The 26,964-nt window shown below is 40.8% G+C and overlaps 3 protein-coding genes across 9 annotated transcripts; 1 reads left to right on the plus strand and 2 right to left on the minus strand.

Moving 5' to 3' along the window:
- Positions 1 to 643: 643 nt before the first annotated feature.
- On the minus strand, positions 644 to 11,547 carry LOC135544301 (seipin-like). Of its 7 annotated transcripts, none has more exons than XM_064971803.1 (11): positions 11,458 to 11,547; positions 10,223 to 10,778; positions 9,874 to 9,955; positions 9,582 to 9,725; positions 8,920 to 9,054; positions 8,382 to 8,479; positions 8,072 to 8,207; positions 7,867 to 7,939; positions 7,705 to 7,785; positions 1,994 to 2,062; positions 644 to 1,848 (listed from the first exon to the last, which is right to left on the minus strand). In XM_064971803.1, exons 2-11 carry the CDS (start codon positions 10,429 to 10,431, stop codon positions 1,670 to 1,672), a joined length of 1,206 nt encoding a protein of 401 aa, XP_064827875.1. In that variant the 5' UTR covers positions 10,432 to 10,778; positions 11,458 to 11,547; the 3' UTR covers positions 644 to 1,669. The 7 variants fall into 7 exon arrangements, with proteins under 7 accessions (XP_064827875.1, XP_064827877.1, XP_064827873.1 ...); XM_064971805.1 differs by having other exon boundaries at positions 8,078 to 8,207; positions 11,373 to 11,540; XM_064971801.1 differs by having other exon boundaries at positions 11,373 to 11,540.
- Positions 11,548 to 12,455: 908 nt separating this feature from the next.
- Positions 12,456 to 15,916, plus strand: LOC135544304 (guanine nucleotide-binding protein G(I)/G(S)/G(O) subunit gamma-3). Its single transcript, XM_064971809.1, has 3 exons — positions 12,456 to 12,630; positions 14,323 to 14,422; positions 14,539 to 15,916. The coding sequence occupies exons 2-3, from the start codon at positions 14,324 to 14,326 to the stop codon at positions 14,665 to 14,667; spliced, it is 228 nt and encodes a 75-aa protein (XP_064827881.1). The 5' UTR covers positions 12,456 to 12,630; position 14,323; the 3' UTR covers positions 14,668 to 15,916.
- Positions 15,917 to 16,106: 190 nt separating this feature from the next.
- LOC135544303 (barrier-to-autointegration factor-like) lies at positions 16,107 to 26,367 on the minus strand. Its single transcript, XM_064971808.1, has 3 exons — positions 26,257 to 26,367; positions 17,460 to 17,631; positions 16,107 to 17,249 (listed from the first exon to the last, which is right to left on the minus strand). The coding sequence occupies exons 2-3, from the start codon at positions 17,583 to 17,585 to the stop codon at positions 17,103 to 17,105; spliced, it is 273 nt and encodes a 90-aa protein (XP_064827880.1). The 5' UTR covers positions 17,586 to 17,631; positions 26,257 to 26,367; the 3' UTR covers positions 16,107 to 17,102.
- Positions 26,368 to 26,964: the final 597 nt, after the last annotated feature.

The raw sequence follows: 26,964 nt of genomic DNA on the forward strand, positions 1-26,964 counted from the left end.
TATTCCAACATTGGTGTGAACTGGGCACAAAGAAAACCCTGTCATAAACACATTTCACATCAAAAGCCAGGACGTTACAGCGCACGGTCACTGCATTGTTATATTTCAGTGTGAAAAACTGTCTACTTACTGTTAGGACACTACTAACTCTTAAAGAACCACTTCACCAGAAAATAACCTCAGATGTTATCATCAGCATACAACCATTTACCTGATTACCAACAAAATATTGAATGTATTCATATTTTGTGCACAGCATTTTTTTAAACTCGGGCAGTAAATCTTAAATATCATAAAAACAATCATTGCTTGACAGTGATTGCATGTACACAATTGCAGGTAAAGAAAAACAATTCACATGCACTGTAATGAGTCAAACAAAACTATGACTGATTTGATATCAAAGTCAATAAAACTAAAAGTTGTAAAGAACCAGAGCATTCATCAGTTGCGTCAAACATCTTTTTCAGTTTGAAATTTGTATGAATTGACTTAACTATTTCTGATCATTCATATACTGATACAATTCTCATGATCTTGAATAGTTCTCAAATAACATTTTAATGATACTTAAGTCAAATCACCTTCCATTCATTACCCTCATTCACATTTGAATGAACCTCACAAATGACATTTGACCATATCACAGACCATATCTTATTTATTTTCTACAACACTTTTTTCATATGAGTACATTTCAACAAAACTTCCAATTGCAACTTAACATATCCTTCATTGCTCCTTGAAACATTTAGTTATCTAAAACAGAAAAAAATACATATTAATTTAAAAACAAAGTAACATTAAGGACCACTTTGGAAACAAGTGCTTTAATAAATACTTTTAAGTGCTATCCTTTGGGAATAGAATGTACACCTTGCTGTATATGTTTCGGCCCAATTAAATTAAATTCAACATGTGGTGGTCCCTGTAATAGCTCTAAAAGGCATATTTCCTCAAGGAAAATCATACAATAACCTTCTACAGAGGCGTAAACATAATGCATGTTCCTTGCATTTAAGATGAATAACTCTGGAGAAACTTTAAATGTGTAACAGTGTAATCTGCAGGGTCATCATTCAGCAGCTCAGGGCACTCTGATTCTTATGGTAACCGTAGGCTTCAATCACAGGCACAAAAGGCATTCTCAACTATGCTTGTGTACCTGCTCAATCACATTCCTTAAAGACTCATTCGTAAAACAAAAAGGCTGAACAACTGTCTCTGCTACAATGATGCAGGCTAGGGAATTAAATAAGTGCTTAAAGACCGGAGTGATTATTTTCATTGCTCTGAAGGACATGCAAGAGTCAGGATTGAGCTTAATCCTACAAATATTTGCCTAACTAAAGAAGGCTTATAACCTTGACACTGGTTGATCTTTGAAAAATCAAAGAGCATAGCTATTATGCCACAGTCCAAAGTCATTTTTAGATAAAAGCCTCTACTAAATGGCATATATTATTATATTATATGATTATTATTAAATTACGGTACATGCTAAGTAAAGTGATAGGCTATAGGGAATATCTGTGCAGGGTGTTTGTGGGAGTCAGTCTGTCAATCTATCTGCTTCAATTCATACATCAATCTCTCTCTCTTTGCCTGTCGGTGAAAGGCACATTGAGGGACCTGTGAGCGTTTGAATGTCTGAGCGATGATCCATGGTTCAGAGACTCATCCAGGGTCCCTGTCTCTGACGCAGCGTAGATTCCCCTGGCTGAGGTACCTGGGGTCCCTCCAACAGGACTGCTCCTGCACCTCTATCCTCCGGATCAGCAGGCTCCTCCTGACTTGCATCGGTCTTGTTAATCTGAGGAGCCTCCAGGGGCACATCTGATGACGACTCTAGAGCGAACACAGGGAGGCAGATAGAGAGACAGGTTGAGTTAGACTAAGGAAATGATTATAACAGTGAAAGGTTATTACAAATGACTCAAGTAGTTCAGGAAAAAGACAGAGTGTCAACAATCTTCGTCTGAAATAGTCTTACCTGTTTGATTCTCTGGCAAACCAGAGGGCTTGTTCAGGGAACCAATCACATCCGGTGTTTCCAGCTCCACTACAAAAACAAACAGCCGTTACAACTGTAGTAGAGACAGAATGCAAGAATATAATGTAAACAGCAAATATGCTGAACAAAAAAACAGTACGGTAACATTCATAGCATGATGTTACACAAAACATAAAAATAACCTGTCATCATAATCCACAACTACTCAAGTAGGCCTACAAATCCACAATGTGTTTTTTTTATTTTTTTTTTTTTTTTTAAATCTTACCTTTATTTAACTAGTCAGTTAAGAACAAATTCTTATTTTCAATGACGATCTATGAAAAATGGATTAACTGCCTTGCTCAGGGGCAGAACGACATTTTTTTTTTTTACCTTGTCAGCTCGGTGATTCGATCTTGCAACCTTTTGGTTACTAGTCCAACGCTCTAACCACTAGGCTACCTGCAGCCCCAAAGTACGAGTCCGTATAAATTAAATCAAGATCAGTTGATTTAATATACTGTTGTGTATATCTTGTGTATACACCAATTCACACATTCTCATGGATCTCATTTTGCTGATACCTGCCTACAGACAAAAACTAAAAAAAGAAGCTCCCACGCTGAGGTCTGTCCAACGCTGGTCCGACCAAGCTGACTCCACACTTCAAGACTGCTTCCATCACGTGGACTGGGACATGTTTCGTATTGCGTCAGATAACAACATTGACGAATACGCTGATTCGGTGTGCGAGTTCATTAGAACGTGCGTTGAAGATGTCGTTCCCATAGCAATGATTAAAACATTCCCTAACCAGAAACCGTGGATTGATGGCAGCATTCGCGTGAAACTGAAAGCGCGAACCACTGCTTTCAATCAGGGCAAGGTGTCTGGTAACATGACTGAATACAAACAGTGCAGCTATTCCCTCCGTAAGGCTATCAAACAAGCTAAGCGTCAGTACAGAGACAAAGTAGAATCTCAATTCAATGGCTCAGACACAAGAGGCATGTGGCAGGGTCTACAGTCAATCACGGACTACAGGGAGAAATCCAGCCCAGTCACGGACCAGGATGTCTTGCTCCCAGGCAGACTAAATAACTTTTTTGCCCGCTTTGAGGACAATACAGTGCCACTGACACGGCCTGCAACGGAAACATGTGGTCTCTCCTTCACTGCAGCCGAGGTGAGTAAAACATTTAAACGTGTTAACCCTCGCAAGGCTGCAGGCCCAGACGGCATCCCCAGCCGCGCCCTCAGAGCATGCGCAGATCAGCTGGCTGGTGTGTTTACGGACATATTCAATCAATCCCTATACCAGTCTGCTGTTCCCACATGCTTCAAGAGGGCCACCATTGTTCCTGTTCCCAAGAAAGCTAAGGTAACTGAGCTAAACGACTACCGCCCCGTAGCACTCACTTCCGTCATCATGAAGTGCTTTGAGAGACTAGTCAAGGACCATATCACCTCCACCCTACCTGACACCCTAGACCCACTCCAATTTGCTTACCGCCCAAATAGGTCCACAGACGATGCAATCTCAACCACACTGCACACTGCCCTAACCCATCTGGACAAGAGGAATACCTATGTGAGAATGCTGTTCATCGACTACAGCTCGGCATTCAACACCATAGTACCCTCCAAGCTCGTCATCAAGCTCGAGACCCTGGGTCTCGACCCCGCCCTGTGCAACTGGGTACTGGACTTCCTGACGGGCCGCCCCCAGGTGGTGAGGGTAGGTAACAACATCTCCTCCCCGCTGATCCTCAACACTGGGGCCCCACAAGGGTGCGTTCTGAGCCCTCTCCTGTACTCCCTGTTCACCCACGACTGCGTGGCCACGCACGCCTCCAACTCAATCATCAAGTTTGCGGACGACACAACAGTGGTAGGCTTGATTACCAACAACGACGAGATGGCCTACAGGGAGGAGGTGAGGGCCCTCTGAGTGTGGTGTCAGGAAAATAACCTCACACTCAACGTCAACAAAACTAAGGAGATGATTGTGGACTTCAGGAAACAGCAGAGGGAACACCCCCCTATCCACATCGATGGAAAAGTAGTGGAGAGAGTAGCAAGTTAAGTTCCTCGGCATACACATCACAGACAAACTGAATTGGTCCACTCACACATACAGCATTGTGAAGAAGGCGCAGCAGCGCCTCTTCAACCTCAGGAGGCTGAAGAAATTCGGCTTGTCACCAAAAGCATTCACAAACTTCTACAGATGCACAATCGAGAGCATCCTGGCGGGCTGTATCACCGCCTGGTACGGCAACTGCTCCGCCCTCAACCGTAAGGCTCTCCAGAGGGTAGTGAGGTCTGCACAACGCATCACATGGGGCAAACTACCTGCCCTCCAGGACACCTACACCACCCGATGTTACAGGAAGGCCATAAAGATCATCAAGGACATCAACCACCCGAGCCACTGCCTGTTCACCCCGCTATCATCCAGAAGGCGAGGTCAGTACAGGTGCATCAAAGCTGGGACCGAGAGACTGAAAAACAGCTTCTATCTCAAGGCCATCAGACTGTTAAACAGCCACCACTAACATTGAGTGGCTGCTGCCAACACACTGACACTGACTCAACTCCAGCCACTTTAATAATGGGAATTGATGGGAAATGATGTAAATATATCACTAGCCACTTTAAACAATGCTACCTTATATAATGTTACTTACCCTACATTATTCTTCTCATATGCATACGTATATACTGTACTCTATATCATCAACTGCATCCTTATGTAATATATGTATCACTAGCCACTTTAACTATGCCACTTTGTTTACATACTCATCTCATATGTATATACTGTACTCGATACCATCTACTGTAGCCTATGCTGCTCTGTACCATCACTCATTCATATATCCTTATGTACATATTCTTTATCCCCTTACACTGTGTATAAGACAGTAGTTTAGGAATTGTTAGTTAGATTACTTGTTGGTTATTACTGCATTGTCGGAACTAGAAGCACAAGCATTTCGCTACACTCGCATTAACATCTGCTAACCATGTGTATGTGACAAATAAAATTTGATTTGATCTTTCTATAAACTAAGGTACCAGTTTCCTACACTGGACAACTTTTTACAGCTGTTGATAAGTCATTGATAATAGTCTGACATTTTTTTTCTTCATGTCATTACGTTAAGATATAAGGGGGATCCTAACTATATTCAATAAAAATCACAAATTGATTTAAAACTTAACATTAAACACACATTATCATTGTTGGTGTCTTGAGGAACTTGTCCAAAATCGTGTGACATAACACATTACTTTTCTGTCCTTGCATTTATGCCAGTGTAAGTTGTCATTATATCATATATTAAGCATTAATCAGTTAAAGTAGACATTGAACCCTGTAAGAATCCTGGAACTAGCTGTTTTTTGTATAGAGATAACAGAAATGCAGTGTAACTACGTAACATCTCATCTCCTTATGTTACCGGGTGAAAACAGTTTTCATGAACACAAATCCAAAATGATCTACACAATTGCAAAATCGATTGCTTCTAAATAGATACGGTCAATAATTATGCACAATACTTGTTGGATGCATATTTAGTACCAGCTGATTAGTTAAACCATTACATTTTCACACATCATCATCTGATCCAGGGAGGAATTTTTCAAATGACAGTCAAGTGATGAACGGCTGTCGTGATAGCGCATGTGACATAACAACAGCTCAAGTGCTGGAAAAATGGTGTTCGCAAGGAATGTACAGAATATTTTGGTGTCTCATCCATTACGCTGGTGAAGACAGTTGCCTGGATCCACTTTGGATTTAATATCCCTAGCGAATTGATGTTGATCATCTGTTGTGGTCTGCTTGATTTACAGTAGGGTCTCATCAGACTTAACAGAAAAACATCAAGATAATGAGTTAATGTTTTCATACAGAATGTATTGGACACCGAGTCTACTGTGGTCAACTGTATAGGATAGACTATTGAGCAACACCCAACGCTATTCCTATTAATTATTCTGGATATAATGAAAACAAATTACATCGCCTAGTGGACTTATTCACAACATGATCTGGTAATAAAATACCATGAAAAGTACATTTTGTTTTCCATGTTACACCTGCAATGTTAAACAATAAAAGGGGCTGGAAGTAGTTTACTAGAATTTAGAGCTCAGAAAATCAAGTACTGGTAAAGGCCTACCTTGAGCATCAGACATTTCCTCAATTTGGTGCTTGACAAATCCTTGTAATTATTGTAGCCAATTTTTAATTTCTCCTGCTCCCTTATAATTTTCCGCAATTTAATTTTTGATCCGTTTTTGTGAGAGATGTGTCCACTTTCATTTGTTTCCCGCCATTTCAATTGAAGGGTGCTGCGCTACTCTTTTTCCGGTAAAACCACTTGCGGTTATTATGAGGACGACAACATCTAATGTTGGCTTTCCAAAGGGAACCTTGTTTTTGTTCATCATAAAACAACGATGGTGAGATTCAAATGGTTAAATTAATGCTACCGCTATTCATGGATTTATAATGTGTACCTGTGTAACAGAGTTATATTGGTGATTCCCCTTGCCACTTTATTGTTAAGCCAATGGGTTTTTGGTTTTAGTTTTGTCTTGCCTTCACCTACTCAACATGGGATTTTATTGGCTGGTTTGCGCGGCTTGCTTACGAAGGAGGCTGTTTCAGTTAGAATCGTCCCAGTAAACTAGCGTTAAGTTGTTGGTTGCAAAGCACTGTAAGTCAAAGGTGATTTTTATACTCCCAAGTGATGATTTAAAATGTACAATTTATATCAATTTGTTTGTAAATGTTATTCGAACATCACATAAGATGCAGCGTTTTTTGGTGAATATTTGTAGTACATTTTGTTATAGAGAATTCCCACTAATACTAGCTAGCAACTTACTGTGTGGTGGGGGGGTTCGTATATTTTGTACAGTGCGTGAGTGCAGAGTTGGATGGTGAGCCGTGCATTGCATGACATGCAATTTTGTGCTGTTCCTATCAGGTACATTGTTAAAGATATTATATTGTATATTGTAATTGTATTATTTTGGTAACTACAGTCCCAGTGAACAAGCACCAAACCAGCGTGCGTGAGTGCAGATTTGGATGGTGAGCCGTGCATTGCATGACGTGCAATTTTGTGCTGTTCCTATCAGAATAAATCTTCATGACTGGTGCTACAAGTTGGATTTCTTGTCGATGATTGATTGTACACAACGCAAGAAGAGTACTGTTACACCTGCGCATAGTCGCAGAAAGTAGCACCCCGAGAAAATCGGAAAAGTAAATATCTATATATTTTAGAAAACATTTTTTCCCCACAACAGTAGTGCACTGGGCCTTTAATAGTCCTGTATGAGCGGACCAATATAGCCGCCTGCAGCGTGGGGAAACACCCCCCTCACCCCCAAACTACTTCCCGTGGCTGTGTTAGCCACAAACTACAAAGAAATCGCCATGCATTCAGTCTATTTTAGTCAGGCAATGTCCACATTATTCTTACATATTTTAGAATGTAATAATAAATTAAATATCTATGTTGTTGTATAGGTGGAGTTATGGGCCAATTTCCATATATTCACTCTAAGCACATGTGGAACTGCATGAAAATCTTTTTTATTTTTAGTTTCAAACCAATTTAAAATTTCGATCCCAATGTCATACATTGGCCCCATTATTTATAGAAAGACCATAATACCCTCACCTTTCTTTATTTCTGATGCTTGTTGTCTAGGTTCTTCCAACTGCTCAGCCACACGATCATTATCTTTCTGAGGCATTTGAGCTAAAAACACATTCAGATTAACCATGTTATGTCTGTTTTACACAATGGGTTTGATGGTGTTGTAGAGTAGTACTAACTCACTCTGTGAGAAGGACATGCGCTTCCGAGCCTCTTCTCTTCTACGCTGCAGGCGAGTCGTATCTCCCATCATAACCTACAGACATATTAAACAAAACACAGCTTAAGTTGAGGATCAGTTCCAAACAGATATTTTAATGTAAGATTAGATGTACTGTATGGATGGGGAACATCATATTACAGTGGAGAAAATGAGACAGCATCTTACCCTGACCTGCTCAGGAGGCCAAAGTCCCCCCCATATAAACTGTAGGTATCCGAAGAGCACAACGACACTGAGGAAGGCAAAGTTGCTGGCCACTCCAATCACTGCAGACGTCAATGGGAAATTGTACAGGAGGTATCTATTAAGACAAAAGGTTCAGAGAAAGAGAAGGATGGATGGACAATAGGATGAAAACAAAAGAACAAAATACACAACAGTCAAAAAATGAATGGCATTCTATGTATTCGGCTCATTGGCATCAAATAATCTGGATTTGAAACCAAAATAATTGATACGATCAGGAGGTCTATACCTGATACCAGTGAAGAAAGCATGGATCCTGAGCTGAGCTGAATAGATTTGCACACGCCGAGACTGGATCTCAATGACCGCACCAACAGTGGGTTGATACTGTAGTGAGAAAAATATTTGGACCTTATTACCTAAAAAAGATTAGTCTGACTTGGCCAGTCTTGCAGAATTGAACAAATGCGAGACTAGGTGGTCTGGCTTGCAAGATTATTAAAACTCATTCTCACTTTGAAAGAGGACATTTTACTCAGGTTGTATTTGTTTGGACTGCTTCTAAATAAATTAGTTCTGTCCAAGTACTTTTAATTGAAAGCACATGAACATCAAATGCTGCTGAAAGGGAAGTATGCTTGGTAAATCGAATTACATCAGATAAAAATTAAATGATTCAGATAACATGCTAATAATGATGATCACAAGATCACGACAATCTGACTCATTGAGCAGGCCCAGTGCAGAGAGCGTGACAGGAACTAAGTGCACGCTCTGTGGGAGAGAAATGGATTTGATAAGTACAGGCAACCACAAATAGCACTTACAGAATTGGCCTTGTAGTCTGAGAAGAGCTCAACCTCAACGAGCTGCTTCTGTTCCGTCATCCCAGTCAGCAGGAGAGGAGAGAACAGTAGAGTATTCAATGTCTGGAGGAGACCAGATCGGTAGTGCAGCATAGCCTGGTAGAGAAAATAAAATCAGTCACCGTCAGAGGGCCACACAATCATCAAATAACAAAAATGTCCATGTTTATTTCTAACATTGTAAAGTAATAGAGGAAATATTATGTTGGAGGAAACTCAAGGAATCAAATCAAAGTGTATTGGTCGCGTACACAGTTTAGCAGACGTAATAGCGGGTGCAGGGAAATGCTTGTGTTACTAGCTCCTAACAGTGCAGCCAAAATGTCAAACACGTACACAAATAATAGTCAAAAACTAGAAACAAGAAATCTTAAACGTCAGAACAAATCCAATTAACAACCCAAATAACACTCAGTAATCCAAATGCAATCTATGCGTATATATACCAAAACGATATACTAAGAATGGTATGCACAGCAGTAGATGTATTACAGTGAGCTATGTCGAGAATCCAGTTATGTGCCACATGGCACAAACTGGCACTGAAATGTTTGGAGAAGCTCAGAAGAGAAATTGGTGTAGTAGGAGGCCAAACAGAATCAACATAGCACTGTATCACTCACAGAGCGCGCCACAGCTGCAACTGTCTGGCCGTCCTTGGTGTAGCAAGACATCTTAATCATGAACATGCCAAGATGTTCGTTGACTGGCGACTCAGGCATTTCCAATTCTAAAGAGATTCGATATGGCTGACCATAAATCATAACCTAGGAAAGACAATGAGGGGTAGAATACTGTGAGACAGTGAGCATACCTGCCTACAGCGATAATTTCTTTGCATATTAAAATTATATTAGCATCTAGCTCAGGATAGAGGGGGTGAGGAAAATAATGGTTAATATGTGAAGAGCATACCTGGTCTTTGCCATTCTTTAGCAGCGAGATGTTAGCCATGGGGAAAGAGCAGAGGACTGAATTGGAAGCATCACAATCGGTACTAGAACAAATAGTAGTCAGGAAAAAAAGTGTGACATGTTATGGGCCTCCACTTTTTACCTTGTCATGGTACTAATAGCTCAAAACAAAAATCAGGTGCAACAGCATATGAGTATTTTGTTAAGTGTAGATAAATGCTCATGCAAAAGCAATTATATATTTTTTAAATAAACCATTCAAAAGGTGAATGAAAGGAGAGTAAAGAGTGGATTTAACTTCAGTTTGAAGACAAAAAGGCACAAAACAAACTTTCAATGTCTCTTGGTACCTGTAGTGGTAGTGCACTGGTGTAGAAAAGCTGACGGTGGGCATATAGGAGTAGTAGAAGCTGCCATAGAGGAAGATAGCCACCCAGACCAGCAGCACTAGAACGCAGGAGAGGATGGCAGCCTGCAGTAGAGTCCTGCGGGCTCTGAGGAGAGTTACCCCTAACACATCCTGTAGCCACAGGAAAACTGGTCCCGTTACACCACCCATGGTGACTGACCTAGCACTGACTCTGGTCCTGACGTTTCACACCACTCCCTGAAATCGCACTGCCCTATTCCTGTGGCTCCTGCCAAATGCCCCTCTCTCTGCTTCCTTGGAAAAAAATAGCTTTTCTTTTGAGGGTTATGGCTCCCTGTTAATTGGAGGAAGCCCACTTAACAATTCCAACATTGGCCTGCTCATCCTGAAGAAAACCCCTTGTGACAAATATATATATATTATTCCACATGCCCTTAAATTGACATTAATTACTTAGCTAATTCACGTTCTTTGTCTACTGCGGGTCATATCTGATAATGAGCTGTTGACTGGGCCTTTAATATTTCTGTAGCAAGCTGTAAAATAGAAGAGAAAAGCATTGAGACTTTAATGCAGATGAATTCTGAGTTCAAAGGCACCATTCAAATCTACATCATTCACAATAAACTATTTCTAGTGTCTCAAACAATGTGTTCTACGAGTTTTTTTCTTTACTGCCAACGGAAACGTAAGAGAACATTTAGAGATACGTATGTCAGAGTAATCTGTAAAAGCTTCAAGGACTTAATCTATCAATGACACAAAAAAATAGTACAGCCAGCCTCCTCACGTTAGTTAGCTATGCTGCTGGCCTGAGCCATTTGACCTTTTTAATAACATTATTAGAAGGCTCATCTGCTGCTAGCTAGCTAAAACATTGAGGATGACAACGACATTTCAAAATGACGACGAATGCCATTGCTAGTTAACAATATATTTCAACAGAATGTCATTTGAGCTGAGATTCAGTTGACATACAACTACATTTATAGTAAAACACCTGCAAAGGTAGCAAGCTAACGTTAGCTGACTAGCTAGCTACATGCTAACAACTGGCTAACTCGCCCAAGACAAGTGGTGCAAGTGCTTGGCTAGAATGTATCCAAAATTGCAACACTCCTCATACTCACATTTTCGTCTATAGTAAAGCTGCAGCACTATATATTAACAATTAACATGCACGTAATTGTGATCATTAAAATTAAAAAGTCTTACAATAGTTATGGACATACACAATTATATTTACTCTATCTAGCTTGCTACTTCCTAAAGGAAAAAAACTACAGGAAACCTGTAACTACGATACGGACGACAGGACAAACTTCAAGAGCAAAGCAACGCGTTCATAAGTAAAGGGTGCACATAGAGGTTGACATTGAGAAGAACATGATGTCAAACCTCCACCTGTAACCATGAAAGGTTTTATCCATGGAGATTGGTGTAGACATTTCAAACAAGATAAATAGCATAGATTAGAAAAGGGGAAATTATGTGGTCAAAACCATGGTCTATGCTACAATCTCATTGCTTCCTAGTGTAGAAATAAATTATTATTAATTTGTTCATAATTACTCAAAATGATTCAACTGAATTTCCCATTATGATAAGAGATTTTATCCATGTTATTATCATGTCATTTTTTCACTTATTCTATTCTCTCCAGTTTAAATCAAGATGTCTGGAGAGAGAGAAGAGAGAGAGAGACTGTAACATTAGAGGGCATGATGGGGGAAGGGAGAGAGAGTGGAGACAAGAGGGGGCAAGTGATGGGCAGTAATGGTTTGCGGGACTACAAAGATACTGTATCTTGCCAAGGTGGGAGAAACCATTGAGGGCAGTATGATGACAGAATGTAAAAGACAAGGAGCTAGAGACTGCAGCAGTTCCCATGGCAACAGAGGAGAGAGAGAGGGAGGGGGGGTAACTGATGCAAATAACAAACATCATTTAAATTCCAACAGTGCATATCAAACATAGTGAACATTGTATCTTCCCTTTGGACACACAACATAAAACTGCATGCTCATATTTTCTTATGACAAGGAATTATTTTGTGAGATTCCATATCTGCCTAATTACCCTCTATTTTCATGTAAAGATGGTATGATCCAGCTCTCAGAAGAAAAACGATTCCAATGGAGTCTTCCTCCCTTTGCCTGGAATGTTCCACTCACTGCAGAGGGGGTTCTTATGCATGTACCAGGAGTCTGATATTCATTGTAGCAGAATTGCAGTGCACTGGACTGTACAGAACAGTGTAGCATACACTGTCTATGAGGGGTGGGGTTCAGCTACACTAAAATCACAAACACAGGCAGATAGAGGGTGAGAGAGCGAGAGGGAGAGAAGAGGAGGGAGAGAAAGCACCTGAAGAGGAATACAACAAGGGTAAGGGAGAAGATGAGAAGGAGCTGATGAAGGAAAGGAATATTAAGAGGGGAGAGAGAGGACCAGAATGGTAGAAATAGACTCCTATATGGACTGGTCTTGTTGCTTCTCTCTCTTTCTCCGGTTATCCATTTCTCCTCACACTTCTTGTCCATTCATTATTTATTTTCTGTTGAACCTTCTCTGTATGCTGTCAGTTCAACTGAATTTGTATTAAGCAGGCAGTGGTTTGCTTTATATCCCTTGCATATTTGATGTGATTTGATGATATTCACTCACATTGGGTGTATCTGTGTGCTGAGGCAAGTGTATATATCTGTGCATTTCTCCCAGTTTTTTGGTTGCTTCAGCCATTCAAATAGTGTGCTCCCATCAAACGAGGTTCCATAAAAAGCTGACCATATCCAATAGATTTACAAAACGTGTCTTTATCATACTATTAGCCTGACCTAAAACTATTCGTTTTCAGCAAGTTTTTTTTTCCTGTACCTTCTACAAGCTCTAGAGATTTATGTCTGCCATTGAAGGTCATAATTCGGTCTGCTTGAACACGTAAGAGACATACTGATGACGGAATTTATTAGAATGTAACCACTTTTATGTTATTCATAGATTACAGTTAGAGTGGCATGGTATGGTAGAGAAAATCATACCTGGCCTCTGGACATAAGTGTATTGTACTTCTCTTCTAGCCAGTGCATAAAAACATTTTAACGAACAAACTAAGAAGGCAAATAAATTGTCCATATAATCAAATTGTCCATATAATCAATGTATACAGTATAAATGGTCCTATAGTTTAAATATGTTTTTATATCAAGGTGAGATATAGTTTTTCTTGGGCAGAGAGCTTTTAACAAGTAAGTAGTAAATTACACCATTGGTCCCTAGAGATACAGACAGACAGACAGACAGAGGAGGGGGAGGAGGAGAGCAGAGGAAGATTGAAGTGAATGAGCTGAAAAAAAATAAGTGTGTCAAATTTAGGAGGGTGAAATTGGACACAGTCAGTGATTCATAAAAATGTACACTGAGTATACCAAACATTAGGAACACCTTCCTAATATTGAGTTGTTGGCCCCATGTTGACGCCAATGCTTTCCAGAGTTGTGCCAAGTTGGCTCGATTAGCTTTGAGTGGTGGACCATTCTTGATACACACAGGAAACTGTTGAGCATGAAAAACTCAGCAGCGTTGCAGTTCTTGACACAAACTGGTGCACCTGGCACTCACTACCATACCTCATTGAAATGCACTTAAGATTTTGTCTCGTGCCCAATCATCTTCTGAATGGCACACATACACAGTCTATGTCGCAATTGTCTCAAGGCTTAAAAGTCCTTCTTTAACATGTCTTCTCCCATTCATCTACACTGATTGAAGTGGATTCAACAAGTGACATCAATAACAGATCATATACTGTAGCTTTCACTTGGATTCACCTGGTCAGTTTGTCATGGAAAGAGCAGGTGTTCTTAATGTTTATATACTCAGTGTATATTTTCCATTAATAAGAATCCATACAAATGTAAGTTACCTAGAACGAATACAGTGAAATTGTTTAATGTCAGGCAATACAGCACGCTGTACATCTGCCTTTCCAGCTGTCAGTGGTGTATTTTTTCTAAAATAAAATGATTGAATGTGTTAGTGTGACTCATGCGCCATATGTTTCATTGGCTCTCTTGACAGGATGAAAGGAGACACCCCAGTGAACAGCACCATGAGTGTCGGCCAAGCCAGGAAGCTGGTGGAGCAATTGAAGATTGAAGCCAGTTTCTGCAGGATCAAGGTAAGCCTTGCCAGAGGCATCATGTCCATTGAAACATTGTACGCGCCTTGGTAAGTCTCCGCTAAATATCCACACCCTCATTTCCAGTCTTGATTCCCACTACTTGCCATCCTCAGGTATCAAAGGCAGCTGCAGACCTGATGGCATACTGTGATGCCCACGCTATTGAGGACCCCCTCATCACCCCTGTGCCCACCTCGGAGAACCCATTCAGGGAGAAGAAGTTCTTCTGTGCACTCCTTTGAGACAAACCACAGGATGGTTGGGAAAAATACTGTCCAGATAGAACATAACGTGCACTGAGTATACCAAACATTAGGAACATCTTCCTAATATTGAGTTGCACGCACCCACCCCCTGCACTCAGAACAGCCTTAATTCGTCAGGGCATGGACTCTACAAGGTGTTGAAAGCATTCTCCACAGATGCTGGCCCATGTTGACTACAATGCTTTCCAGAGTTGTGTCAAGTTGGTTTGATGTCCTTCGGATAGTGGACCACTCTTAATACACACGCGAAACTGTTGAGCGTGAAAAACCCAACAGCATTGCAGTTCTTGACAAACTGGTGTGCATGACACCTACTACCATATCCAGTTCAAAGGCACTTTTTGTCTTGCCCTTTGACCTTCTAAATGGCATACATACACAATCTATGTCTCAATTATCTCTTTAACCGGTCTCGTCCCCTTCATCTACACACGGATTTAACAAGTGACATCAACATGGGATCATAGCTTTCACCTGGTCAAGTCTGTCATGGAAAGAGCAGGTGTTCTTAATGTTTTGTATACTCAGTGTATGTACATGCATTCACCACATACACAAAGCTAAATATAACTTATTCATGTAGCCTGCTTTATCTTATGAAAGGCTGCAGATGTACATATCCTCCTAAGTAAAATCAAGACTAATTCAACCAAAATGTACATTTAGATCTACATACACCATTAAAACATATTTGGAGTTATGCGTATACATACCTAAAACACATCGAAGCTTATAGAATCATGAACTGTAGCACAACATAAAAGTGGATATACATACAATATGTAAAACAGCTCATAGTCCTAGCTCATTTTTCAAATAGATGGAGGGGTGACAACTACACATAAATTGTAATTATTTTAATACACACTAGTCATTGCCTAATCTGAGTTTGTTAAAAAATAAAATGTGTGTGATGTCTTGAAAGTCCTGTATGTCACTTTAAGCTGTTGCAGAAATGTGCGTGAGGTGTAAGCGCCACTGTGGACCAGTAGGACAGTATGAGGACAAGTCAATACACACTAATCCAAATAATTCCACTGGCGCTGTATGTACAAGAGGTGGTCAGCCACCTTAAGATCAGCGGTCTATAATGACGGGTTTCCAAATACAATGATCAATGTTGTTTTGATAAATAAGTAGTTTAATTTTGTCAGGTGGATGTCTAAGGCTATATGACATTAACAAAAATAAGCAGTACATTTAATAAATACATAACAGCAATTTGTATGGTATTCTTGTCGAGACCAGTTTTTTTGGTTGCTTATCTGATCAAGTTCAGAAATGTTATTACTATTTTTAGATCAGTGTTACTGAAACCTTTACTGTCAATATTTCTTACCAAAACAAATTAAGAGCTTTGAATAAAAGGGGACTTGGGAATCAAAGACAAAATGAAACACTCCTATCACCAAAAATATTTGTGCATGTAATTTTATTGTTTTTTTTTCTTCAAAAAACAAAACAAAGTCAGAATTGTCCAGATCTTGCAGTTGCTTATTTCAAAAGAAAAGAAAAAAACTAACATGCTTTCACTGTCAATATGCAAAAACATGAACCAGTGTTTCAGTAAAACCATCCTTCAACAATTAAACAGAGAGCAACACAAGTATGCTCATAAATGAATTCCTGAAAAAGTGCTACTTACTGTGGTTTTACTTCAGGCTTTCATTTGTGTGAAGTTAGAAAATGAGGTGATTTGTAGTAGCTAGCTTCTTAATCCGCATGCACTGCTCCACAACTCAAGGTACATTACAGATACATGTTGCTTGAGCATTACAACGTTAAGGCATCGCTTCAACATCTCTTAAAACAAACACATAAGATAACATGGGGCAATTACAAATGTAAATCTTAAAACGGTTTCCTGTAAACTCAGATGTAAAATGAACAGTGCAACATCTTATAGATGTCAAAGCCATGTGGTGTCAAATGGTTTAAAATGCTATTAATTAATTTAGCGACAAGTTCATTTAACTAAATGCAGGGGCAAACTGTCAGAGTTGGAGATAAGTACAAGCATTAGTTATACATTTATGAAGGGATAGTAATTATAAAAAGTGGTTATTTGACAGAACAAATTTTAAATATAAAGTGCAGGAAAACAAATTAACTCATCCAAGGCTTCTGTACAGCCAAAGATATTAATCATAGAAAAGGTCAGGATTACAGATCTACACAGTTGGGTGAAACAACCCCATGGATGACTGCAGCAAAGTATGTCTTACTAATTTTTAAGCATCCATAGGTCTCTGAATTGTGACTCGAATAAAATAACCAGGTGTTCCAATGTATGACTTTGCTCAACTGCCTCATGTGCAGTGTTCCCATATGAAGTGAAATTTAATGTGAGACCAGAAGTAAATAGATGTTTGGGAAAACGTTATATAAAATGGAAAAAAACAAAACCTTCTCTACAGGAAAGAATCGCACCATTCACGCAGACAGCCATAGCAATCACCCTGCTGTTTGACATTGGCCCCACATGAGTCTTTCAGCCAGTCCCGGAATAGTTCCTCATCCTTCTTCAGCACCAGGAACTGACCCAGGACCACGTAAGCCTGGAGATGTATGCAAATGGGAACGGAGTAGGAAAAGTGAAAAAGAACATGAATGACAATACACCAACTTAAAACACTAGGTAAAAGTTGCACAACTGCATTGTCCTCTTCACTTTGCTGTCCTTACTATGACGTGACTAAAATGTAGAAATTCACAAAACAATGTTCCATTATAAAAGTTCCAACAAATAAGTAAAAAATCTGCATCACCTTGTCGAAGCCCTTCTCCTCCAGTCTCTTGCCAAGCACCTCTCCAATGCCAGCAAGTGCATTGACTGGCTTCTCCCCCATGGGTTCTGCCACAAACTCTTTGTGTTTCTGGGATGTTGACGACATGCCTGCTTTCAGTCAGTGAACACCTTAAGTACCTTCACACAGGACACTGAATAGAAAATTAAGCAATTTACTAAAATGTTTGGTTATTATTTCACGTTTTTTATTTGAAAATGTTGAGGCAGAGGCACACAATTTATCTACACCAATATGGTGTAACCATAGAAAGAGGAAACAATCATATTTGGTGTAGCTGTATCCAACAGGATACATCAGGTAAACATGATTCACAGTAGTGTCACAATTTGTTTAGAACACACAGTATTTGGGACTGGAGTGCCCTATGACCCCAAAGTAACATTATCAACTAAAAAAACTGAAACCAAAATCTTTCCATGTTACCCATAACACCTGTCATAGCTGAATCATTAGTTCGGTAAAATAGATAAGATGTTTTATTTACTTTCATAATATGCTTGTGTGAGATACTTGTCATTAGGATGTCTTTTTTGGGACTATACTGTCGGCAGTTGCATCTTCCTTTCTTCTCTAGGGAAAAGTCACTTGGAGCCCAGAGAGGGGAGAGGTCAGGCTTGTCTTTTACATGTCTGTTAATATGCAGATTATCAGAAAGGGAAAAGTCAGATTTGAACTTTTTTTCATATGTGAATGTATCTGTTAAACCATGTGATGGGGAGATGTCGTGGAAAATTGCAAGATTGTTATAGTGCTTGTAAGATTATTTTATAATCTTTGTATTGCATTAGAATGGTTGTTTTAGTCGACAGAATAGAATCGGTCGACTATTGTGTGTTCAGTGTTCCACTGAGGATGGGCCTCTAAGATAGCACTGACAGAGGATATTTACAATGTCTTTGGCCAATAAAGCCTAAAGAGTATTCCAGATTGTACCAAAACATTACTTCACTATGAAGTACCAGGAACGAGATTAGAATCTCGTTTTAGAGACCAAACTGAACGATAATTTATAGCCAATGCTATCTGGCTATGGGATACTCCTTTCTTAAGTAAACGGCCCTTTGTGAAGAGTTCCTGAGATCTGTGGTTTGTCATGTAAGTTGAGAGTGGTGGATCTTTGCTATAAAAAGATCTGTTGCCATTATGTTGGGACTCAGAATTCATTTAGACACACTGAATTGAACTGAGAGTCAAAGGGCTATGGTGAAGCTCATTTGATTAAAGATGAAGTTGAACATATAACTCTTGACTTGTGTTTAGTAAACTCTCCTCATTCAGTAATACAGGAAATTACCATGACACATCACCCAGAGAGAACGATCTCTAAGTGTTTTGTTGGAGCATGTGTCGATAATGATAGGATCGAAAGAAAGGGAGTGCTGCTCTTGGATCAACCTTCTCCATTCAAATCTTACCTTAACATTATTTCACAATACTGATGACAGATCAGCTCTGAGGGGGTTATCTACCACCTACGGTTGTAAATATTGAGGCGGCTTATTTAAATGCTTACCCAATGCACCGAATCGGCACATCTTATTATACGCCGCTTGTTTGTATCAATTGCAAAGACATTGGCAACTTCGGGTTTGTGGTCAACTTTGTTTAAGTTATCGCTGTCAGAGATACAAATAAACCATGTAATTGTAGCCATGTTCAGCGTAGCCTTGATCATGACTGTCAGTTCCACCACCACGTCAAAACATTTGAGTTTATTTATTGTGCAGTATTAAAGCTAATTTCCTGCAATTTTATACATTTTGCCATGACATGCCATATTAATATGATAGTGAGAATGACTAACATCAAGATGGGTGGGGGGTGGGCATGTGCCTGGTCGGTATTTGGAAATGATTACTACAAGTTTAGATAGTCTAGCCAGCTAACTGCCAATCCAAAAATTGTGACATGGATAATTGAGTGACTGTCAGTGACTGACATGAGAGAAACTGGTGATGCACAACCGAATTTTGAGACCCAGACAGAGTACCTAGCAGGATCTCATAGCGGCCGGGGGCCATAAATGCGTTAGCATGCTTCAGTTCGACTGGCGGCTAGGCAAACTGAATGAGTGCACTCGCATGCTACCGAAAAAGACATTTGCTTGAAAAATAAAAACAATTGTCAATATTACTCTAGGACAGTAGAGGGCGAAGAGCTGGTAATAGCCATCTATGGCCAAACAAGAAAGACGTGTGGGAGAATTTTAAAAAGTGTACACAGAGACACTTGACTGGTGACAAAACTAAACTTGTGTGAATTGCCCGGGATCTACTAGATTTATGTACCTAGCAATACATATGGATAGGTGAGATACAGAGACAGAAGATGCCTGCTACAGGTTCACAGTGGTGGATGTAGGGGCATAAGGCCTAGTGAGCTATGGTGAGGTGTTTCAAGAGTTCTTTTTGGGTACAAATTGCCACCGAAGACTCTCAATTTACCACCAGCTGTCTTGTCAGGTACCACAACGCCAAGTCCTTGTTTTCCTGGGAGACGCAGCTTTCCCCCTACATGAGAACCTCATGCGCCCTTAAAATGTTGGAATCCATTTATTAACTTAGTTTATAGTTCCTGGAAATTTGTATTTTTTTTCTATACTGAACAAAAAATTAAACGCACCAATTAAAGATTTTACTGACTTTACTGTTCATATAAAAATCAGTCAATTGAAAAACTAGATGGAAATACTCCTGTTCCATCAGCTGTCCAGGTGGCTGGTCTCAGACGATGTGTCAAGGGGCTGCAGCTCTTTTCTCCCTTCTCACACCCCTGCTACTGCTCTGTGGCATCAGTGAGGAGCAAGCCAGTGGAATAGGTATTGGAGGTGAGCCCAGGATAGAGCTTCCCGGGTCCTGCATGGAGATGGCTTCTAATTTTACACTGCAGCTTAGTGCAGGGGCCAATGAAAAGTCTGTCCCCAGTACTGAGGTAGTGCTTGGGCGCAGCAAAACCAGGTGCTGTCTCCATTCACTGATGTTTGAGCCTTGTCAAAGAAAGAAAAAAGTTGAGGGTTATTCAGTACATATCCAAACCATCCAAAATTAACAATTAACCTAAAATCATTAACAGAGACGACAATTGATCATATGTTGCAAAGGTTTGAGCTAAGTAGGCCTGGCCTAGCTACTCAACTCTGCTCAAACATTAGAAACATTGACTTGCTGGACCTTGCTAACTTTAACTTGTGTTACCCATGTGGGAAGCTTATGATTTTCTTTATGACAAAATGTTTGATCAAAAGTAGTAAATATCTTTAGTTTAGTTGGTTGGCTTGCTTTCTCTGCACACATACAGTATGCAGCTAAGCTAGCTAGCCACTAGCCAGCCAAGTAGCTAGCTATTGTTAGCAACTCTTTTCATCGACAACAATATAAAATACAACATACCTCATTCTTTGGTGAAGACGGCATGTTGCTTTCAGTCTTCTCATGCTCCACGTGCCAAACAAGCCAGCAGCAACATTTCTGGAGTAGCTTTTCTTTCCACTGCAGCCCTTTCTTTTCTTTGTCTTGACCAACTTGGTCGCGGACCCTACCCCACTTTTTCAAACTAGTGGTTGGGTCGGACTCCAGCGTCTCCGCAATCTCCCAACATGAATTGGCATTTATATAGTGCGTGGCTAGAATCGCAATGTGAGGTATAGAAGTAGTTTCCTCGGTCAAATCGATGCTCGAAGTTGTCATTCGCCATGTTGAATCCACAGAGTTTAATCTACACACAATACCCATAATGGCAAAACTTTGTTTTAGGAATGCTTGCAAATTTATAAAAAATAAAAACAGAAATACCTTAAGTATTTACACCCTTTGATATGACACAAAGTGAGCTCAGGTGCATCCTGTTTCCATTGATCATTTCTACAACTTGAGGCACCTGTGGTAAAGTTGTTTGGACATGATTTGCATTGGCACACACGTCTATATAAGGTCCCACAGTTGACAGTGCACATCAGAGCAAAAATCAAGCCATGAAGTCGAAGGAATTGTCCGTAGAGCTCCGAGACAGGATTGTGCCGAGGCACAGATCTGGGGAAGGGTACCAAAAACAATTCTGCAGCATTGAAGGTCCCCAAGAACACAGTGGCCTCCTTTCTTACATGGAAGAAATCTAGAACCGCCAAGACTCTTCCTAGAGCTGGCCACCTGGCCAAACTGATCAATCAGGGAAGGTCACCTACCTGACCAAGGCCAAAGAACCCGATGGTCACTGACAGAGCTCCAGAGTTCCTCTGTGGAGATGGAACCTTCCAGAAGGACAACATCTGCAGCACCCCACCAATCAGGCCTTTATGTTAGTGGCCAGACGGAAGCCACTCCTCGGTGAAACGCACATTACAGCCCGCTTGGAGTTTGCCTAAAGGCACCTAAAGGACTCTCAGACCATGAAGAATAAGGTTCTCTGGTCTGACGAAACCAATATTGAATTATTTGGCCTGAATGTCAACCGTCACATCTGGAGGAAACCTGGCACCATCCCTACATTGTAGCTTTCGTGACGGCATCATGCTGTGGGAATGTTTTTCATCACGGTTGACAACTCCATTGTGTCCTCCTCCCAGAGCGCTAAGAACCTTGGCGTGATCCTGGACAACACCCTGTCGTTCTCAACTAACATCAAGGCGGTGGCCCGTTCCTGTAGGTTCATGCTCTACAACATCCGCAGAGTACGACCCTGCCTCACACAGGAAGCGGCGCAGGTCCTAATCCAGGCACTTGTCATCTCCCGTCTGGATTACTGCAACTCGCTGTTGGCTGGGCTCCCTGCCTGTGCCATTAACCCCCTACAACTCATCCAGAACGCCGCAGCCCGTCTGGTGTTCAACCTTCCCAAGTTCTCTCACGTCACCCCGCTCCTCCGCTCTCTCCACTGGCTTCCAGTTGAAGCTCGCATCCGCTACAAGACCATGGTGCTTGCCTACGGAGCTGTGAGGGGAACGGCACCGCAGTACCTCCAGGCTCTGATCAGGCCCTACACCCAAACAAGGGCACTGCGTTCATCCACCTCTGGCCTGCTCGCCTCCCTACCACTGAGGAAGTACAGTTCCCGCTGTTCCCAGCCCAGTCAAAACTGTTCGCTGCTCTGGCCCCCCAATGGTGGAACAAACTCCCTCACGACGCCAGGACAGCGGAGTCAATCACCACCTCCCGGAGACACCTGAAACCCCACCTCTTTAAGGAATACCTAGGATAGGATAATGTAATCCTTCTCACCCCCCCCCCCCTTAAATTATTTAGATGCACTATTGTAAAGTGGCTGTTCCACTGGATGTCATAAGGTGAATTCACCAATTTGTAAGTCGCTCTGGATAAGAGCGTCTGCCAAATGACTTAAATGTAATGTAAATGTGGGCGACTAGTCAGGATCAGGTAAAAGATGAACGGAGCAAAGTATAGAGAGAACCTTGATGAAAACCTGCTCCAGAGTGCTCAGGACCTCAGACTGTAGCAAAGGTTCACCTTCCAACAGGACAATGACCCTAAGCACACAGCCAAGACAATGCAGGAGTAGCTTCGGGACAAGTGTCTGAATGTCCTTGAGTGGCCTAGCCAGAGCCCGGACTTGAACATCTCTGGAGACACCGGAAAATAGCTGCGCAGCGACATTCCCCATCCAACCTGACAGAGCTTGAGAGGCTCTGCAGAGAAGAATGGGAGAAACTCACCAAATACATACCCAAGGCGGCTCAAGGCTGGAATTGCTGCCAAATGTGCTTCAAAATGCTGAGTAAAGGGTCTGAATACTTATTTAAAAGTAGTTTTATTTAACTTCTTTGGGCTTGGGGGCAGTATTTGGAAGTTTGGATGAATGAGGTGCCGAAAGTAAACTGCCTGTTACTCAGGCCCAGAAGCTAGGATATGCATATAATTGGTAGTATTGAATAGAAAAGAGTTTCCAAAACTGTTAAAATAATGCCTGAGTATAACAGATCTGATATGGCAGACAAAAAGCAAGAACAATCCATCCAGAAAAAATAAAAATTCAGCCTTGAATGCTATGGCTATCAATGGGAATATAAAAAGGAAGACCTCCAAGATTGCAGTTCCTAGTTCCTATTTGTTTGCACTTTTGAACGAGGGAAACTGGTGGATTACGGAGTCTAGCGCACCAATGAAACTGACTTTTGGGATATAAAGAAGGACTTGATCGAACAAAAGGACCATTTGTTATGTAGCTGGGACCCTTGTGATTGCAACCAGATTAAAAGATCTTCAAAGGTAAGTGATTTATTTTAATCGCTATTTCTGACTTTCGTGACACCTCTGCTTGGTTGGAAATGTATAATGCTTGTGTGCGGGGATCGTTGTCCTCAGATAATCGCATGGTGTGCTTTCTCCGTAAAGCCATTTTGAAATCTGACAAGGCGGCTGGATTAACAAGTTAAGCTTTTAAATGATGTATGACACTTGTATTTTCATGAATTTCTGTAATTTGAATTTCTCGCTCTGCAATGTCACAGGATGTTGTCGAGGCGAGACACTAGCGTCCCAATGATCCGTAAGTTAAGAAATTAGCACAAAAATAAACCTGTTTTTGCTGTGCCATTATGGGATATTGTGTGGAGATTGAGGTGTCAGCATGTTGCAGCTGAACTGAGTGTGCTCGCATACTCTCATAACTTTCGCTTGAAAAACAAGGGGAAAAGCAGCAATGGTACTGTTTATTCATTGAAATCCTGTAGCCAGTATACACTCAAAAGTTACAATTAATCTAAGATATTTCAAAATTAGAGTTTTGTCATGCAATTTTACATCTAAAATTGCGTATTTCTCAAAAAAGTCATGAAGTGTCAACTCTCATTGACTGACTGACTTAAGAATCCCTACTGTTGACTAATCCCTGATGAAGAGGTGTAGGCTTAAATTTACCCCAAGAAAAGTGCCCAAACAGTGCAAAAAACCCGTACTGAAGTTCAAACACGCCACAATATATGCACAAACTCCTCCGAACTGTTTTGGCTAGAAGACGTTGATCGTGGAGAAGACAGAAACTGATTTAGTTTGAAACGGAAAGTGAGTCGGGTGTTGCTAATAGTACCGAAAGTGAGAATGAATGGCGAACACAAGTAAATCTGTGGCGGAAAATTGGAAACCATTAGACTAGTTTTTAGTCTGAGTAGTGGTTTTGGATCAATGCTACTTGGGAAATCTGGAATGTGTTGGAGGAAAGTGTAGTCGGCAAGAGTCACAAGTGCTCGTCTTATTTATTTATGTGTCCGCAGAGCAGCAAGTGTTAAGACTCAAAGATATCGGAGTGGAATGTTTCCTGTATGGATTTTTCGTAGCTGGGCACCTATCAAGGGGCTATTTGGGGTGGCACAAGGAACAAGGCAGAGAATATTACTAAAGACATTGATGGAGTGGTTGGTGCACGTCAACTGACCTGTATGGTGGATGGACTTTGATGAAGAGTCTCTCCCTTCTCATATAATGTTAGGATTCATGAGATGCCCTGTAAGAGCTTTTGTGCACAAGCCCCTTCAGCAACATAATTGTAGAAGATTTGGTCATGTGTCGAGTGTGTGCAGAGTATTGTATGCCAGATGGAATGAAACGCTGCAACTGTGAAGGTGAACATGCACCTAAATTCCTGGAGTGCCCTATTAGGGTGAAGGAGAACGAGGTGGCAAGGGTAAGGAGTATCCAACATGTTTCTTATCTGGAGACAGTGAAAAGATTGGAAGGAACAAGTGACAGGGAAGAAACAATGATAGAGCCACCACAACCAGTGAAGGGCTCTCACCAACAGAGGGATAGTGAAATACTATGTTAAAAATGTGAAGTTTATTATTTATTGCAATGGTCATAAACTGTACAGCCCAAGCGGAGAATAAGACATTTGGAATCATTGAATGCTGCATGAGGTTTTTGGGGCCTCCGTGATTTCACAGCCGAGGCTGTGCAAAAGATCCTGTTGGTGAATGTGCTGCCTTCGGGATGTATTTGGGAGTGGACTGTGATTGAATAAGTGGGATGGGTTTTTGTATGATGTCGTTGTCCCCCTTTCCCGCAATGTTTTTTTGAGTTGGTGGCGGTAATGCACCATTAACATTGGATGCCAACCGCCTTAAAAACCCGACATTTGACTGGGAAGCATGAGGACGCTTTTAAGCGACAGCTTATGCCTGGAACCGGCCCTGCTCCTTCAATCCAATATTGTGCTGTTTAGCGGAGATCTGTACGTAATGTGGCGCAGGAAGGCAAAAAAACATCTAATGACAGCTGTTCTACGAGTGGTCTGAAACAAGCGTTAGATTCCGAGCGTTTACGTGCAACGTTAATAACGATGGTTATGGGAAACACCGGGCCCAGGATCAATATCTAATTAAACGCATGCACAGCTATATTGCTAGTTTGCTAAATAGTCAGCATGCGCACATTTTTTGAAAGTCTGAAACTGCGCGCCGAACAAAAAGAGTTAGCTAGCTAACATTAGCTAACTAGCAAGCACACAACAACTAGCATAGCTAGCTAACAAATGGGTGTGATAACAGTCCGAAATAACTAGCTTCTAGCTACGCAAATGTTTGGATCACAATTTAAATCGAAACTCGCATGGCTATTAAATGTTTACTCATGTAAAACTGATTGTGTGCCAACTAGCTACCTAACGTTAACCTGCACCGCGGTCTCCTCCTGTGCCACCAATTTGAGATTTAGATCAAGCGTAGACGTTTACAACATTAAAACAATAGCATACTTGTTTTTTTAAATCGCTTCTCTTGAACAAAGCAAGATCAAGGTTGATTTATTACCTTGTTTCTGAAGGTATACGGGTTGTACCCGTTTCCAACCACGAAGACGGTAGCTACCTCACTGGTTGTGTATGAGATCAATGTACGTTTTCACAAATTCCAATATCACTTCCTTATCCGTCCGTTGTGCTATTTCCGATTCCGTTACTTCTTGTTATGGTTCATGAAGTTCAATTTAAAAAATGTTTCATAAATGTTAATTTTCCACTTTCCCATATTGTATAATGTAAATATACTTATAATAATCATTTAGCAAATAAATCTCAACCTTTTGCCTTTTGGGGAGCATACTTGGTAATTCACAAACGTCCTCCAGCGGGCCATTTTTTCGAGGTTTTCTCCATTTTCACGGATGTTCCTACTTCTTCAGATTATATTTTTTTTTTTGACGAAAATGTGTCAGTTTGTCACTACCACGAGGTTGGAGTAATAACATGTTCAACTGGTTAAGATATTGGCTCGAATCTAGGTTGTGCCTTTAGATTTCGAGAAAATTAATAACTAAAGAATAATGTTTCAGTTCTCCAACCCCAAACGCCACCCGGTCTGTTTCACGATGCTGCGCTTATGGGTTTAGACTGTGGATACACTTTTACCCCTCCGACACTACATAGTAATTGCGTCTTTTAGTAGGTAGAAACTCCGCCATGGTTCATTGGACAAAGTCCACTACATAGTAATTGCGTCTTTTAGTAGGTAGAAACTCCG

Source organism: Oncorhynchus masou, chromosome 8 (genome assembly GCF_036934945.1).
Source record: "Oncorhynchus masou masou isolate Uvic2021 chromosome 8, UVic_Omas_1.1, whole genome shotgun sequence".
Taxonomy (NCBI): Eukaryota; Metazoa; Chordata; class Actinopteri; order Salmoniformes; family Salmonidae; genus Oncorhynchus; species Oncorhynchus masou.

Bases quoted from the DNA above. Each gene is read 5' to 3' on its own strand.
- LOC135544303 (XM_064971808.1), bottom strand. From the start codon at position 17,585: ATGTCGTCAACATCCCAGAAACACAAAGAGTTTGTGGCAGAACCCATG. The intron at 17,250-17,459 runs GTGATGCAGATT...ATACATCTCCAG, and splicing joins AGGAGAAGGGCTTCGACAAG to GCTTACGTGGTCCTGGGTCA.
- LOC135544304 (XM_064971809.1), top strand. From the start codon at position 14,324: ATGAAAGGAGACACCCCAGTGAACAGCACCATGAGTGTCGGCCAAGCC. The intron at 14,423-14,538 runs GTAAGCCTTGCC...TGCCATCCTCAG, and splicing joins CCAGTTTCTGCAGGATCAAG to GTATCAAAGGCAGCTGCAGA.
- LOC135544301 (XM_064971803.1), bottom strand. From the start codon at position 10,431: ATGGGTGGTGTAACGGGACCAGTTTTCCTGTGGCTACAGGATGTGTTA. The intron at 8,208-8,381 runs GTATAGACCTCC...TTGTCTTAATAG, and splicing joins GCTTTCTTCACTGGTATCAG to ATACCTCCTGTACAATTTCC. The intron at 1,849-1,993 runs GTAAGACTATTT...TGTTCGCTCTAG, and splicing joins TTTGCCAGAGAATCAAACAG to AGTCGTCATCAGATGTGCCC.